Source organism: Dermacentor albipictus, chromosome 5, assembly GCF_038994185.2.
Source record: "Dermacentor albipictus isolate Rhodes 1998 colony chromosome 5, USDA_Dalb.pri_finalv2, whole genome shotgun sequence".
NCBI lineage: Eukaryota > Metazoa > Arthropoda > Arachnida > Ixodida > Ixodidae > Dermacentor > Dermacentor albipictus.
Genome location: NC_091825.1, coordinates 146522465 through 146537193, shown reverse-complemented (window position 1 = coordinate 146537193; position 14729 = coordinate 146522465). Strand labels below are relative to the sequence as shown.

At 43.8% G+C, this 14729-nt stretch overlaps 1 protein-coding gene and 1 long non-coding RNA gene across 4 annotated transcripts in view; one reads left to right on the top strand and one right to left on the bottom strand.

Moving 5' to 3' along the window:
* Window positions 1–13802, top strand: part of LOC135906249 (suppressor of lurcher protein 1-like) — a 495728-nt gene extending 481926 nt beyond the window's left edge. For all 3 annotated transcript variants that reach the window (XM_065437549.2, XM_065437550.2, XM_065437551.1), the window contains one exon: window positions 10728–13802. In XM_065437549.2, coding sequence (XP_065293621.1) covers window positions 10728–10798 — 71 coding nt within the window. In that variant the 3' untranslated portion in view covers window positions 10799–13802. The remainder of the gene's footprint in view (window positions 1–10727) is intronic.
* LOC135906329 (uncharacterized) lies at window positions 1222–7097 on the bottom strand. Its single transcript, XR_010565700.2, has 3 exons — window positions 5895–7097; window positions 4795–4922; window positions 1222–2734 (listed from the first exon to the last, which is right to left on the bottom strand). It is a non-coding gene; the product is annotated as an uncharacterized lncRNA (long non-coding RNA).
* Window positions 13803–14729: the final 927 nt, after the last annotated feature.

Sequence of the window (14729 nt, the reverse complement as noted above, 5' to 3'; positions counted from 1 at the left end):
AACACAGACTGGTAAGATATATGCTGCATTTTCAAAAAAACACAAATATATTTATTGCATGCTGCATTACAGAGTACAACATATACATAAATCACATGAAATATAAACATGCACAATCACCAAACACATCGGTAAGTACAAGAACATGTACATTTCCCACGAAGGTATCTAAAATATATGTATTGATCAAATCTGTTATTAGAGAAGAAACTATGTATAGCGGCACTGAAATAGCCTTGGTTGATTTGCAGTGTTTTGGGCCACATAAAGGAATAAATTTTTAGTATTAGGCTCCAGTGAACGAAAACTCAAGTTTTGATGCCTTAAAAAAAGGCATATTGCAAAGGTGAATTAGGGAAGCAATTGAAATGCAGAGCAAACGCACAAGAAAGACACCTGTTATTTTGTACCCTAATGTAATCGCAAAGCATTATGAAAAGTTTGGAAAGTCGATGTAAAGCATAACTGGCCAACATTTTTCAGACTGAAACAACACTTTCCAAGCATAGACATGCTTTAAGTGAGGTTTAAGCCAGGAGCCTTATTGCTAGTTTTCTATTTCCAACAAGATTACTTGAGCACAAAAATACGTAGAATTTTTTAGTGCCTACATAGTTTGTCCTCTTTTGTGAAACGAGAGTTCTCTGGGCTAAAGGCACCGTGTAGCGGTTCTTCTAACTACAATACCAGTTTCTATAAATTTTTGTTTTGTAACTCGAAGGCACTGGTACATATACAATAGGTAGTTTGAAAATAGGTTCTTTTCTTACTATAAATCAAAAGAGTGCATATTCCACATCTACTAGTGCCTGGGTGCAAAGTGCAGTAGGAGGCCTGATAAAAACGAACCACTGTTGATTAAACGATTTTGCTGAGCACAAAATGTGGACATGTTTTAAAATACATAGTAAATTTCCAAATTATTTGCACTTAGATGCAGAAATTCAAGATTAAGGCGTGCTGTAGCATGTGAGCATGCAAATTAGCAAATATGGTTTAATAAATTAGCCATACTCTGGTTACTAAAAGAAACAGGCATAGGCAGTCATGCAAAAGTTTAAGTTAAATATCACACTGTTAACATTTGCCAGCAAATAGTCGTATCAAACATTATAATTATATTGAACAAGGGTAGTTTCTTGGGATAGTTTGCAATTAATGAGACAAAATTATGTACAGCTTGAATGACAAGAACTGCGAGAGATGACAGACTGCGCTGACTTCCAACAATATTTTATTAGGTTGCCACATCATGTGTATATGTACAAAAGCGGGCATGCGCAGAATATGAGTCACAAGGGGTGTCCAACAGCAAGTGACTGTACTAAGAAATCGTCCTTTGAAAAAAAATAAACATTCGAATTTCTATCTGTTGAGATACAAGACTTCACTAGGGGTCAGCACGATAGAGGGGTCACTAACGCACACACTAACCAGTTTTCTAGTGGAATCTGCTTCTATAGTTACCCGGATGACCTGCGTCTCCCTAAAGCTTCGGTACCTTCAAAGAGGGGCACGCAGCCGCAGTCCCAGCAATGGATGCCGAAGTGGCCTTGAACAGTGTTATGGACGTTGTTATCGTGCTCTCCTAAATGATTGTTTAGGCGTCTGCCTGCCTGTCCAACAAAGTGAAATGAGATATTGTAAAGCTTTGCCTGCTTAACAGCTTCAATAAATCTTGCTCACACGAGATGCAACATAGTGTTGCTGCACAGGTTGACTGCCTTTCTTGGGTTGGCTACCCTTTGGCCTTAATTTCAGCCATAGCGGAACAGCTTCTGAAGTGCACAAAACATGATGAGCGCGCTCGGTCAAGGAACCAGCCAATTGAAAGACACAGGTTTGCAGTGCTACCGTATGTTCATGATGTCTCCCACAGGCTAAAAAAAAGATTAGGGAACCTGCAGTAATCACAGTCCTTTTCTCAGCCCCGGAAAAGCTGGCAAGGCTCTGTAAGCGTGTAAACGCGCCTAAATAGCGTCAGAGTTGTTGCTCTGCCGGGCACAGAAAACGCTTTGCGATGTGTGCAACGAATGTGGTTTCCCAAATTCCCATTTTGAGGAAGTAAATATATTGGACAGACAGGCAGGCGCCTAAATGATCGTTTAAGAGAGCACTATAACAACGTCAATAACACTGTTCAAGGCCACTTGGGCATTCATTGCCGGGACTGCGGTTGCATTGGCCCTCTTTGAAGATACGGAAGTTTTAGCGAGACACAGCTCAACCGGTAAATTATTGAAGCTGATTTCACCAGAAAACTGGATAGTGTGTGCGTTAGTGCCCCCTCTATCCGGCTGACCCCTAGTGAAATTTTGTATCTAAACAGATAGAAATTGTGATGTTTTTTTTCAAGTGACCATGTTCTTTTTACAATGACTTGCTGTTAGAACACCCCTTGTGACTGGCTTTCATTTTCTGCGCATGACCCCTCTTGTGTATACACACACAATGTGGCAACGCAATAAAATATTGTTGAAAGTGAGTGGAGTGTGTCTGTCGCAGTCCTTGTCCTTCACACTATACGTCATTTTTTATACTGAACAGCCAATATTAATTCAAAATTAGAAAAATATAGTACACATCTGAGCTGTAAAAATGCAAGTGCTGCAGCAAATGGCCTTTAGCTTTCCAAAAGAAAAAGAAATGTTCACGGTTAACCACTAGGTGCAGGGACTCCATTCTCTGAGCATCTTGACCAACGCAGCGCATGGCATTGCTGGAATCTTGCATCCTGCATTAGCAAAATAAGAAGAAAATCATGAGAATTCAGTCCGTGCAATTACACATGTACTTTGCGGAAAATTTGATAAAGCAACAAGCTCCTCAAAGTAACAAACTTAATTAATGTGACTGGGCAGAATGCACCGCTCAGGCAACTGGGCAAGACAAGTGAAAGGTAGAAGTTTCTATTTTGCAAATTGAGGAATTGCATGTTACTGTGAATGCTAAACCACTACGTCATTGTGAACACAAGGCACATACAGCAGCAAAAACATAAATTTACAGTAGCCTTTTCACCATAGAAAATAAGAGTGAATAAAATTTAAAGACTACCAATGACATCTCTCAACAAGAGACATTTGTCCAAGAGTGTGTATGTGACCTTAATACAAAATTGACATTATGAAATCTGCAATATATCTGCATTACACTTTATAAGTACTGCAGGTGAGAAGTTTACGGGATATGGCACAATAAGAGTGAAATGCACAAGGCATTAAAAAATGACTGTTTTTATACAACATTATTACACTAGGAGACAAAGAGTACTGTTTTCCACAGAGTGCACACAAAATGAAAATGAGGGAATCCCCACTGGCATTCTCATTTGCCCTGCAATACATGCATCCAGCCCAACAATATCCAACTCTCCAATGCAGTTTATTAGACACTTTCTGCATCCTAAAATTTATCGTGTATTTCTTATTTACTAATTTAGTAAGAATTGGCATTTTGGCATACTTTCCTCGAAAATTTAGCATGTGTTGTCAACTATTTTTCTTAGAGCACGCCCCCTTCTTTCAATGGGTTAGCTTGGCAATGCACTGACAAGTAGTATTCCCTTATTTGAACTTATGATCCTTCCTCATGCTCCCACTTCATGCTCTAAACTGTGATGCCCCTCCGACGCAGGTTATGTTAATATGTGACTATTTACATGGTCCTTCTTTCTGTAGTCTCTCAACTAGAGCCTGAAATTTCTTGTCTCCTAGAACAATTGTCTTTCTTGCCCAAAACATATTGCACGGTTACCCCTCATAGGGGGGGGGGGGGGGGGGTACTGTATATGAGTTTTCACATATTCAATGAACCTCAGAGCCACAACCATTTCTCATCCTGTGTTGCTACTACCCGCATGAGTCACAATGGTTGTAAATTGGCTACCTGCCCTCTCTCGATTAAAAGTACATTTTGCCATGTGGAAAATGACCCCAAGCATCACACTTCATTGAATGTGTGCTCCTGTGCATGTTTTTTTTTCTGTCCTGTAATGGCTGGGTTCAACATGGTCAAGTTGTTTGAAAACTGTCTAGCCTCAACCAATACTTTGTTTAGTTTCAAAATTATGAAACATTCATTTTTCAAAACTTGTCCCAAATTAAGCATGAGACATTTTCATGATGCAAATGAGGTAAGGTTGTGCTTAGAGACTATGATAGGCCTGTTATATCCTGCAAAACTGTGTGAAATGAAATATGCTTGCAATTTTCATGAGCAGCTAGCTCAGTACAATTAGGCACATTACCTGCGGAAACGTTTTTTTAACGCTCCCGGGAGGTCCTGGTTTCTTGTAATTTCTTCAAATCCCTTGTAGTCTAGATTGGAATCCGGTGCATTTTGATTTTGATATTGTATTCAAAATAAAAGCAGCTGAAATTTTAAGGTATTGATAATTATATGGGAATAAATTAAAGGTAGAAGAGTGTAATGCAATGAGCAAATAACAGGCTCATTGCAGAGAGTAAACAAATATTCCTTTCCTGTAAATAAATTGGTAGCAGGAAGGTCACGAAATTAGCAGTGAATGCACAATAAAGAATATAATGCTACAATGCCCCGGCATTCTGTGAATATTCTTGCACAAAGAAAATCCTCATTATGAAAGACTATCAAGAAAATGCAAATGTATACTTTGGATCAGCAGTCATACCTGCAGTATGCACTGTACCATCGGCAATATTTACATCCACAGACAACTGCACATCATATCAAGCTTAGGCGGCCAAGGAGCCTGAGTTTTAAATTATAACTTGACTTATTATATTACACTACACAACTATATCTACTTACAATGTTGTCTTCTCAACCGCTTCCAAGCAGACATTAACCATCTGTCTGAAGGCGAACGCAAGTGGCTTGTACTTGATGGGGGGCGCCAAGGCTGGGCATTGTGAAATTGCTGCTGCCATCTGCATGACCTGCGAGAAACGACGCTCTAAGTACAAGATAAACAAATGCTATTAGAGCAAAAGACAAGATCATTGGCAATGAGCCTCGTCTTGGTTTGCACGAGAAAAGCCAAGAATATGGACTTTGTGCTGCTTACTGAAGAAGAAGCAAGCCTCCTTCCAGATGTTGCAGTCATGCATTAAGATTGTCACACAGCTGCATGATTGTATGCTCAAATGCTGCTGTCGCCAGTACGCCAGTATGCTTTGAAGTTTATTATTTCAAGTTAAATTGATTATTGTGTTTTCTTGCCAATTCTTGGCAAACAGACCAGCAATGAAGTAGCTGACTTACACACATACTCCTTTTTGAGGAGCGAATTCACACACACGCACGCATGCATGGGCACACACACACACGCACGCGCATGCCTCTACCACATGAGCAGCTCCTACGCCTGACACACATACATTTTTTTTTTATCCTGTGTCACTCCTACTGCTAAGGCATAAAAAATCCTTTGTGTTACCAACCCCAAACTCCTCAACCTACACCTCCAGCTTAAACACTTTCTCGAGAGCCAGGACAAGCCTTCTAGCTTCCCCAGTGCTCCAAACTGTAGTTACGAATTTCAATAGGGCTATAGGTGACAGCTCTCGAAGGGCATGCAAACTACCCGGAGACCTAAAGCTTGTATATGATACCTATAAAGCACAACACTTCAAATTTTCAAAATTCATTAAAGCTCCTGAAGACAATTGCTATATACGTAGTACGTCTCGAATAACCTGCTGCTAACAATTTCAGCGGTTGTCTGCATCAAAAGAAATGTGGGCTAATGGGAAATCCACGTCTTTAACATTGGAACTAGTGCAATGGCGAAACACACTACTAGATTTCTTAATCATTTATTTATGCTCTGGATGTAATGTTCCTTTCACAATAACAATCAAGGATATCGATTCATCAGGGCATGGGAGGAAAAAGGACGAAGCGTATACCTGGCGCCTTCCCACTGGTGCTCCCGAGAAACGGCGCCTCATACAGCAGTTGTCCAGGGTGGCTTGAAACCAAACTCGGCTTTCAGGCGGGAACACTCGCTGCACCAAATCGGAAGTTTTATTGCGAGTAAAACTACCGGCCTCCTGCAATGCATACGCACGCACACAAAACGCACTCACGCACACACAAGTATACGCACTCTCAAAGCGCAGACACAAAAGCGCGCACGCGCACATTGATGCGCACACACAAACACACATATATGCATGCAGGCAGACACGCTAACACGAGGACGCACACACAGCAACCCACAGACAACACACTCACAAAACACGTACGCACTAGACACGCGCATACACGCCGGCCCATACAAACCGGCATGTACTGTACGCGCGCGCGCGCACACACACACACACACAGCGAGCCGAGCGCACGCACGCACACACACACACACACAGCGAGCCGAGCGCACGCACGCACACACACACAAAGCGAGCTGAGCTGAGCGCACACACGCACACACAAATCGAGCCGAGCGCGAGCACGCGCACACGCAGACAAAGCGAGCCGAAAAAATGCTGAAGGCGTCCGGCAAGCAGCAACAGCAGCACGCGACCGCATCAGGGAGAACCAATACCACGCCGGTTCTTTCGAAAGGTGGCTAAGCCAGTCCTTTTTCTACGCGACGCAAAAGTGGTCGACCACATTTAACTGAAGTGCGAACGACCGTATTACAAGCAGCCGCGCTGAACGCACAAGAGAATCACATCAATGAACGCTCAAGCGCTGAGAAACAAAGCGTAACTATGCAGGCGCACCACGCCCGATGTAGATTTGACAAACATTAGTCACACGGGAAGCGATCGAGGTAGTTCACTTGCCCTAGTAGGAGTGCAGCTGCTCTTGCTCTTACATTAGCGAATTATGAATTATGCTACGAGATCACAGTGAGATATTTCTAAAGCGAACAAAACAAATACCAAATAAACGGGCACTTGCCTGAAAATTTCCGTCATGCCAGTACTACCGACCGGGCACGTTGCAACTTCTCGTTTCAGCCTTCGTGGATCCATCTTCCAGTGCGTACGAACGCTTTGCTTTGAAGTGGGGCACGAGTAATACACAAAGCAAGGGCCACATCTTTTTCTACCCCGCGCGCAAAACTAATCACACGTTTAAAATTATTTCGCCCAGCGCGCGACGCGAACGCACGCGAAAACGAGCATGATGGCGCAGCTTCCGCCTTCCCGTCCTGCCGCGCACCAAAGTGATGGTACAGCGTCGGCCGTCACTTCCGGTCGCTTTTCATTGGGCATGGGGCGGCCGCGCAAATTGAACGTTTATTCTGACAGGTTTGCTTGCTCGCATGGCCGCCTGTTTGCTGCTGCTTCGTTGTGGTCTCTAACTAGAGCGGTGAGGCGCGTAGTTGCTACTACGTTTCGTGCCGAGCATTTTATTTTGGGGTGGGGGGCGCAGTTTGTGCTGCATCACTAAGGGTACAGTACACAAATCGGGACCGTGAGCAGGACGATCGGCGCTCTTCTGCTGGTGCCATTAGATTATTTGCTGCGTCCGAACGAAGCAACTTTGCGAGGTCACAGCGTAGTTTCAGCGATAAAGACGCTCACATCTTGGTCGTGCGACAGCTACGCTTAAACATTCATGAGGAGACTGAAGACTGCGTTTGCAAGTGCATATGCTCTGGATAAGAAATTACAGCTTTGACGACACCAGCCCTTATATATAGGCTCAGCCTTACAAACTGTATTTGAGGATGCACTTAGAAAGCAGATCAGTAGCTTAGTAAACCTCTGAATGAATTAGGCAAGGTACGTGGAAATTCGGGTTTGAGAACTTCCAACTTGATCTCGCCTCTATAAGTCTTCTTTATGGATTCACCATGCAAATTGTACGTTGATGCCATTGTACAGCAGAAGCTCGTCTAACAGCACGTCCCTGTTTGTTCAGAAATGTATCCAAACAGCTTCTTCCATTTCACCACTTTTTGTTGGGCTATTAAGGGCACCGAAATATTAGTGCAGAATTGTGCAAGTTGCTCTCGTGTTTTCGCTCTGCTAATGCAGTTTTTCTTGAAGTGTTTAATTGCATGTTAATATTCCTGTGAGCACGAAAAATAAAGATAATGGAATTGTAGGTGAAGGGGCGTTCTTTTTCTGGATGATACATTTTTGGAGTGGCCGTCATGCCAGTAACATCAGAATCCTTGAAGAAATATCGACAGTCACTTAGGAATGCGAAAACTTAATCCCTTCACGCATCTACACCTGCAATTGTCACGTGACCATGATACGTTAGTTCATACATTGTCACGTGTTCTTCACATTTCTACCTTAATCTCCCGTAATCCACCGTGCTATAGTTTGTACGAACCTTAATGCAATTTATTCCACCCTTATTCACATTATTTACCCATAATTGCTCATAATTAACGTTGTTGTATTTACTACCTTCTGTATCACTACTGACGTCATACAAGACGGGGATGACTTCACATTTTATTTATTTATTATACATACATTCAAGGCCTAGTAGGCACAACAGAAATGAGTGGTGAAAATATGCAATAATTGCAATGCAACGCAAGACTAGAAAATCAAACCATAAGATAATTTGAACGGCGACCTTGAATTAGTGGTGTCACCAATTGAGACTGTGGAGGCGGGAAGGCGATTGCATTCAGTGGCTGATCTTGGCAAAAAGGAAGAATGGCACATCAATTTTGTGTTGATGGTCGATGCGAGACGAGAACTTGGTGTGGTGAAAATATTTTCTTTACGAGAAGGGTTAAATTAGCATATTCTATGAAAAAGACAGAGACGAAAGTATTTGCGACGTAACCAAAGGTCAGGTTCACCTAGTGTTCTTTTCATGGACGTGACGCTAGAATGAAGTGAATAATTTGAGAGAATAAAACAGGCGGCGCAATTCCGAATGCTTTCAAGGGAAATGACAAGATTGGCTTGAGCAGGGTCCCGTATGGATTGTTGTTGCGGAGAACGCCACCTTTCCTACCTGAAAGGCCATGAAACGCTTTCGTATTAAAAATGCAATTCATACACACATTGCTCAATGCGTGGACGTGTACACGTTACTCAGATTTATGCATCAATACGTTCAACACCCTTCAGGCGTCGATTTAACACCCTTATTCGAGCAAAGTCGCACCTTATGTGGGGTATACACCCTTGTGATAGGGTGCTTTGGCCGAGAAGGGTGCTAAAAAGGTGTGGGCATGGGTGTAAATGCCGAAAGCACCCCTATTAACACCCATAAGGGTGCAAAAATGTTTAGTGTGTACCTTGGCAGAAGTTTGAGAAGAAATCCTTGTCGCAAATCTCGGGGCTACACTTTGCTTCTTTTCTTGTGCGTATGCTTTGTGCGATCATCAGAAGTAAACATTGTTAAGTTTTAGTGACGGGGAAGAAACTGCCGGTGCCACAACTGTAAATTGTGAATCTTACTGTTTGCTGCGTGTACTTGTGCCCGGAAAAAACAAGTAACACTCAAAGCACAACGATAGGGGGTGACCGTAATCCTCTGTCGTAGAAATCTGATCTCTCGGCTCAAGTCCGTTCATGATCTGTACATGCATTACACTACATCCGCTCCATGGTTCAATAATTTTCTTGGTGGACAGTAGGCGTGTCCTGCGCTGAGTGACAAACCGATAACAGTGACAACGAGGTCACCATTGAAAAGCAAAACAATGTACGCGTGATATCTCCTTTCTTTTTGAAAGAAAGTGACGATAAAAAAATTCCTATTTCACTGGTATTTGAACAAAGACATCTGAGTTGGTCCCGAGCGAAGCGATATTGGAGCGCGAGCTTTACATCCAGTTAAACAACGCGGCGAACATCATAATCAAAGTAATGGAACCAGATCACTTTATTCGTGCCCGCCAATGTGCGTACTGCAGCACTGTTTCTCGCGCTTTCTTTCCGAGTCATTCTCGTAACTGGCTTACCTTAATTTGTTTCTGCACTGTTTACGTGCCGATATATCAAAAAGTAACAGAATAACAAAAATTCAATCATTTCTAAAAGTGTAAGCAGTAGATAACACGAAGCATTGTGCGCAGAAACGCAGAAGTTAGATACGTATTTTTTTGATAACGAAAATGTTCATTGACAGAATAGTTACATTTATCACCTACAAGTGACGCTGTAACACCACTGTACTCCCATTCCTTTCGAAGGGGAGTACAGTGGTACAAGGGAACGCTCTTATCATCATCATCAACAACAACAACAACAACTGTACAAAATATGGATTGATGTATATGACGTGCAGCTGTACTGGGCGTCTCTGTTTGGAGCGCATAATTAGCCGCACGGCGAACTAGCCATGGGGAGGTAGTTGATTGCATCCGTTTTGGTCAGGGCTATAGACATATGCTGTTTTCTCTTCACCTTCTGGAGAAATGTTTTTGACACAACCCCCACGACCGAGCTCGAGTAGCCGGCTGTGTGTAGCCTCGCCAATTGCTTATCAAAGTCAGCCTGCATCGCGGGAGGGCACGACTTCATGAGAGCAGATTCAAGGCAAACGATAGGTTCAATGCTCGACCTATCGTTTCTTACTTGCCCTCCTAAGTCTTTATTGTCCTGTTGGCGCAACAATGTAGTCACTAAAGAAAAAGGTTTGGTTTCTTTCTGTGCATTTCTGTTAAAACCACATCGTATGGCTGTCCATACATTTCCGCATTACTTTTTATAGTTTTTGGCTACTTTAATATCACGCTGTTTAGTCACATGTCCTTATAATGACCATTTGCTTGACAAGCTTCTCCATGTTCTCTTCCTATTTAGCGCACAGATTTTCGCCCGCAACTGCCCTGCTGTCTCTGGCCCTCCTGTGGCTCCTGGTGGCCGACCACTGAGGCGACAGGCGCAGTAATCTTTTTTTCCACTTCACCCAACGCCGCTCACTCGTCGACTTCAAGTAACCCCCCCATCTCTGTACGTTCTCGATGTGTTCTTGCTGTCACCTAAGAAGATGAAGCAAAAGAAGCGACAAACAACGGAGAAAGCACAAAGACATCGACACGCTTCACACCTTGCGCTCCCGCGCCTCGGCAGGTGCTCCAAAGCTCGACCGTCTTCCTCGGAGAAGTGGACGAAGCTCGTGCTGTGTTAGCGCGTGTGCACGCGTGTTCGAAGTACCCGCTGTGTGAGAGGGCGGTGCCTGCGGTCCGCCGTACGACGGAAATCCAACGCACACAGACTGTCGTTGACGGACTTCACGCCGATTTCATTCGATCCTCCCGACGTCTCCCTCACCCCGCTTCACTGTGACTTGTATTTCTTCTTTCCCCCCTTTCTGCGCCTCCCTGCTTGTTATTCACGTGCGGTGGTGCAAACAGCGTGCGACGCTCGACGTCGGGTTTACGCTGTTATGTGAGTGTACGTTTATGTGCGCGTGCGTGTTCGTGTGTGCGTGCGTGCGTGTGTGTGGCAGGTCATTCGAGCGCTCCTCTCACCCGCGGAAAACCGAAGGACTCTTTGCCAAAGAACCTCGAAGAAGACGCTTTCTGCACTTCAGCGCGCCAGCGGGAGAGGACCGCGTGGTGAAAACAGAGCAACGTGAAACACGGAACCAAACAAAAAGAAAAAAAGAGACAATAATGATGACGATATGTCATCCGGTGCACTTTCATTGTCTCTCTCTCGAGGAATAAAACGACGACAGAGTATAGGCGCGGTCACCGCGAAGTGCGCTGTTCTCGAAACGAGGGCAACGACCCCATCTACAATATGTCACCCACCCACCCCACCTCATGTTTGAGCTCCGTGTCATAAGCTTGCGTTGTTGTTGTTTCGTTTTGTTTTGTTTTGTTTTTTCTTTACCTCGAACGTCCCGACATTGTTTAGGCCACGTAAACGCATGGGCGATGGGACGCCGTTCGTCAAAATGCGAACGAGTTTGGCCCCAAAAGCCGTTGGCGTTAGTCGTCCTTGCCCGGCCTATAATGAAAACGAATCGGGAGATGGGAAGCGTGTTTTCAAGTAGGTGTAGATGGTGTTGATAAAGATGTAAATCAGCTTTTATCTTATCTCAGACGTCAGAAGCCTACCGAGTCACTTACGTGCGCGACGTTAAAACGGCGTGTCCATAATAAGTGTTGGTTTTCTGTGCGCGGCAGTTCATGAAAGGAAAATATCGCCATCCATCTCTGGGTAGCTCGAGACTACAAAGGAAACTCATACGGGCATCCCCATCGAAGAAGAATTTGTCTCATCCGGGTATCGAACGTTAACTAGGGCTTTCAAGGACTTTCAAAGGCTTCCACTCTATCATATGAGCTCACCCGGGAGAGCTGTAGCTGGCAGTGCGAATACTAATCAGTTGAAAGCTCGAGGTGCAGGAATTATCCTCGAAACTTCTAAAGAAAATGCAAATCGTGCCCGTTGTGACTTGTCACTAAAGAAAAAGTCAGTGGCGGCTTAGCAATAAATGCGAGAGAAATGCGTTAGCGTTACGTCGCACTTCTTTGAGGTGCCGGATCCATGATCGAAACTTCGTTCACCTTATTGCAAAGTTTTGTTCAAAAGCTCACTCGATACACGTCCTGCTTCTTTGATCTTTGAGCAGCGAAGTGCAACTGACATATATATATATATATACTCTTTCAAACACACATACACGCTCTTTTAAGCGCTACCATGTGACCGACTTCCCACACTTCAAACAGGCACACTTTTCACTACTTTGACACTCTTAACGCATTAAAATCTTGTCTTGGCTAAATCTTGGCTTGGATAAAATCTTGGCTTGTCGCGCTCACTTCCATTAGTTACCACAGCACTGCCGATATACTTTTAGCTTGCGAATCACACGCGCGTTAGAGCTCAACAATGCATTCCCGACTTTCGTAACAGCAATGTATGGAGAACGCAACGCTTAAAGAAAATAAACGCGCGCTAGGTAGACACTTGTATTGTTTGGGGACACGGTAAGCCGCAATGAGTGTAAAAACGCTTGTTCTGTTCCTTTTTTTCTTTTTTTTAGAATCTAGGGACTTTCATACTGTCAATGAATTCGACCTCGAGCTGCCATCCGCTAGCTTCCTGGCCAGCTTGTATAACAGAACGACCGCAACCAAAAAGGCTTTGGTCATTGGTTCGACTACCGGACGAGACAAATCTTTCTTCGCTTTTGAAGCTTTCTTTCTACGTGACCCACATTGGGGTTTGCCCTGTAGCGCAGTGCTATTTCCGGATGGATGAGACTGCTTTCCGTGAAACTTCCATCATTTTGCGGATTTACACAGAACGGATTTGCTGCAGTTTTCGTTCTGCGGTTAGTGCTCAACCCCTTCATTGGCTGAAGACAGGCTTATTTTAAATCAATATAACTGGCTCTTTGTATCTGTCTTGCTTAATTGGCACTGAAGGAGGAGGACGAGTGCCTTTACCCGGATTATTTTCTTTTCCTTCACATTTGAACCTTAAAATCCGTGGCGAGATTTCATTTTTATTCTTTCTAGCCACGAAGCAGGGAAATCTTTGTAGACTGATCGTTAGTTTTTTTTTTTCCATTGACTAAGTTTTCATGTAGATGCCCACGACAGCGCTCAGTAGCACTGCGAATTAATACTCATTTGGTTTCTCAAACACCTTTGTGTATACATATATATATATTTCTTGCATCGCACGCACAAACCGAAGCTTTACCCACGCGTTCTACTACTCGCATTAGGTTATTTCGTTGCATTGTGTGAAGTTGATTCGCTTCTGCTTTTGTTCGGACTGCTCTTAGATGAAGTTGATGCGCACGATAAGAGCAAGAACAAGACAATGTAAACACAAGAAGTTAAAGAGTGCAATGTTGTTTTTATTTTGTCTGATTCCATCTATGAACAATAAAAATTACTATCTTGAAAAGCGTGTTGATGATTTCTCATGGATGCGCGCAAATGGTCTCCGTAGAATTGGCAGAAACCATCGGAAGACGAGTGTCAAGGACGAGGGAATAGCTTCCTGCTGGACCTGCTGCAGGGACGCATATTCGTTAGCGGTAATAATTTATGAGGCGTGTAGGTGATGCGACATGTGGACATTTGCGTTTTCCTGGAATCCGTCAGGTATAGTCTTCGGCCTCACCGGGAGACAAGATGAGAGGCATGCCGATTGCACCTTTTCCTGCAGCTGTGATTGTACCATCAAGTATGCACTGGCTAGCCTCTCGTGAACCGTTGTCAATGCGGCAAAGGCGCTAATTTTCTAAAGGGACGTTGTTGTTGTTGCTTTTTTTTGCGAACATTCCTAGGACTTTGCAAACCATTTCGGCTTCTGCTGTCTTGTCGACAGCCACGGCAGCACTCGTAACTCTTACAGGCCAGCGCTTATATGACAAATCTTACGTGTAGCCCCATCTGCAAAAATCATTTGACGGTGGCCGGCACTCTTCCCTACGGAATTAATCAGTGAAACAATAAATGGCTCCTAAACAATATATTCACTGTGGCAGATATGTGCCTACAAGCACATAATTTCCTCATGGAAGCTGAGATTTCTATGCCTTCTTTCTTGTATGTTGGATTGTCTCCTCAATTGATTCATAGCTTAGTAAAGTAGGCCTATACAGTGTAATGGCTGAGTCCGCAGTTCATGGAGACTGCACTAATAAACAGTAAAGTGCATGGGCCAACCCTAGAGACAGCGCAGTGGTTGTGTGGGCGCATCCTGGAGAATAGTGTGCCCGAACTTTTCTAGTACGTGACCCCTTTAAGTAGTACAAAGCTACCATGCCCCTCCCCCCCCCCCCCTCCGTGTCTCCACCTTAGTAAACCTTATGAAAGTTTACTTTTT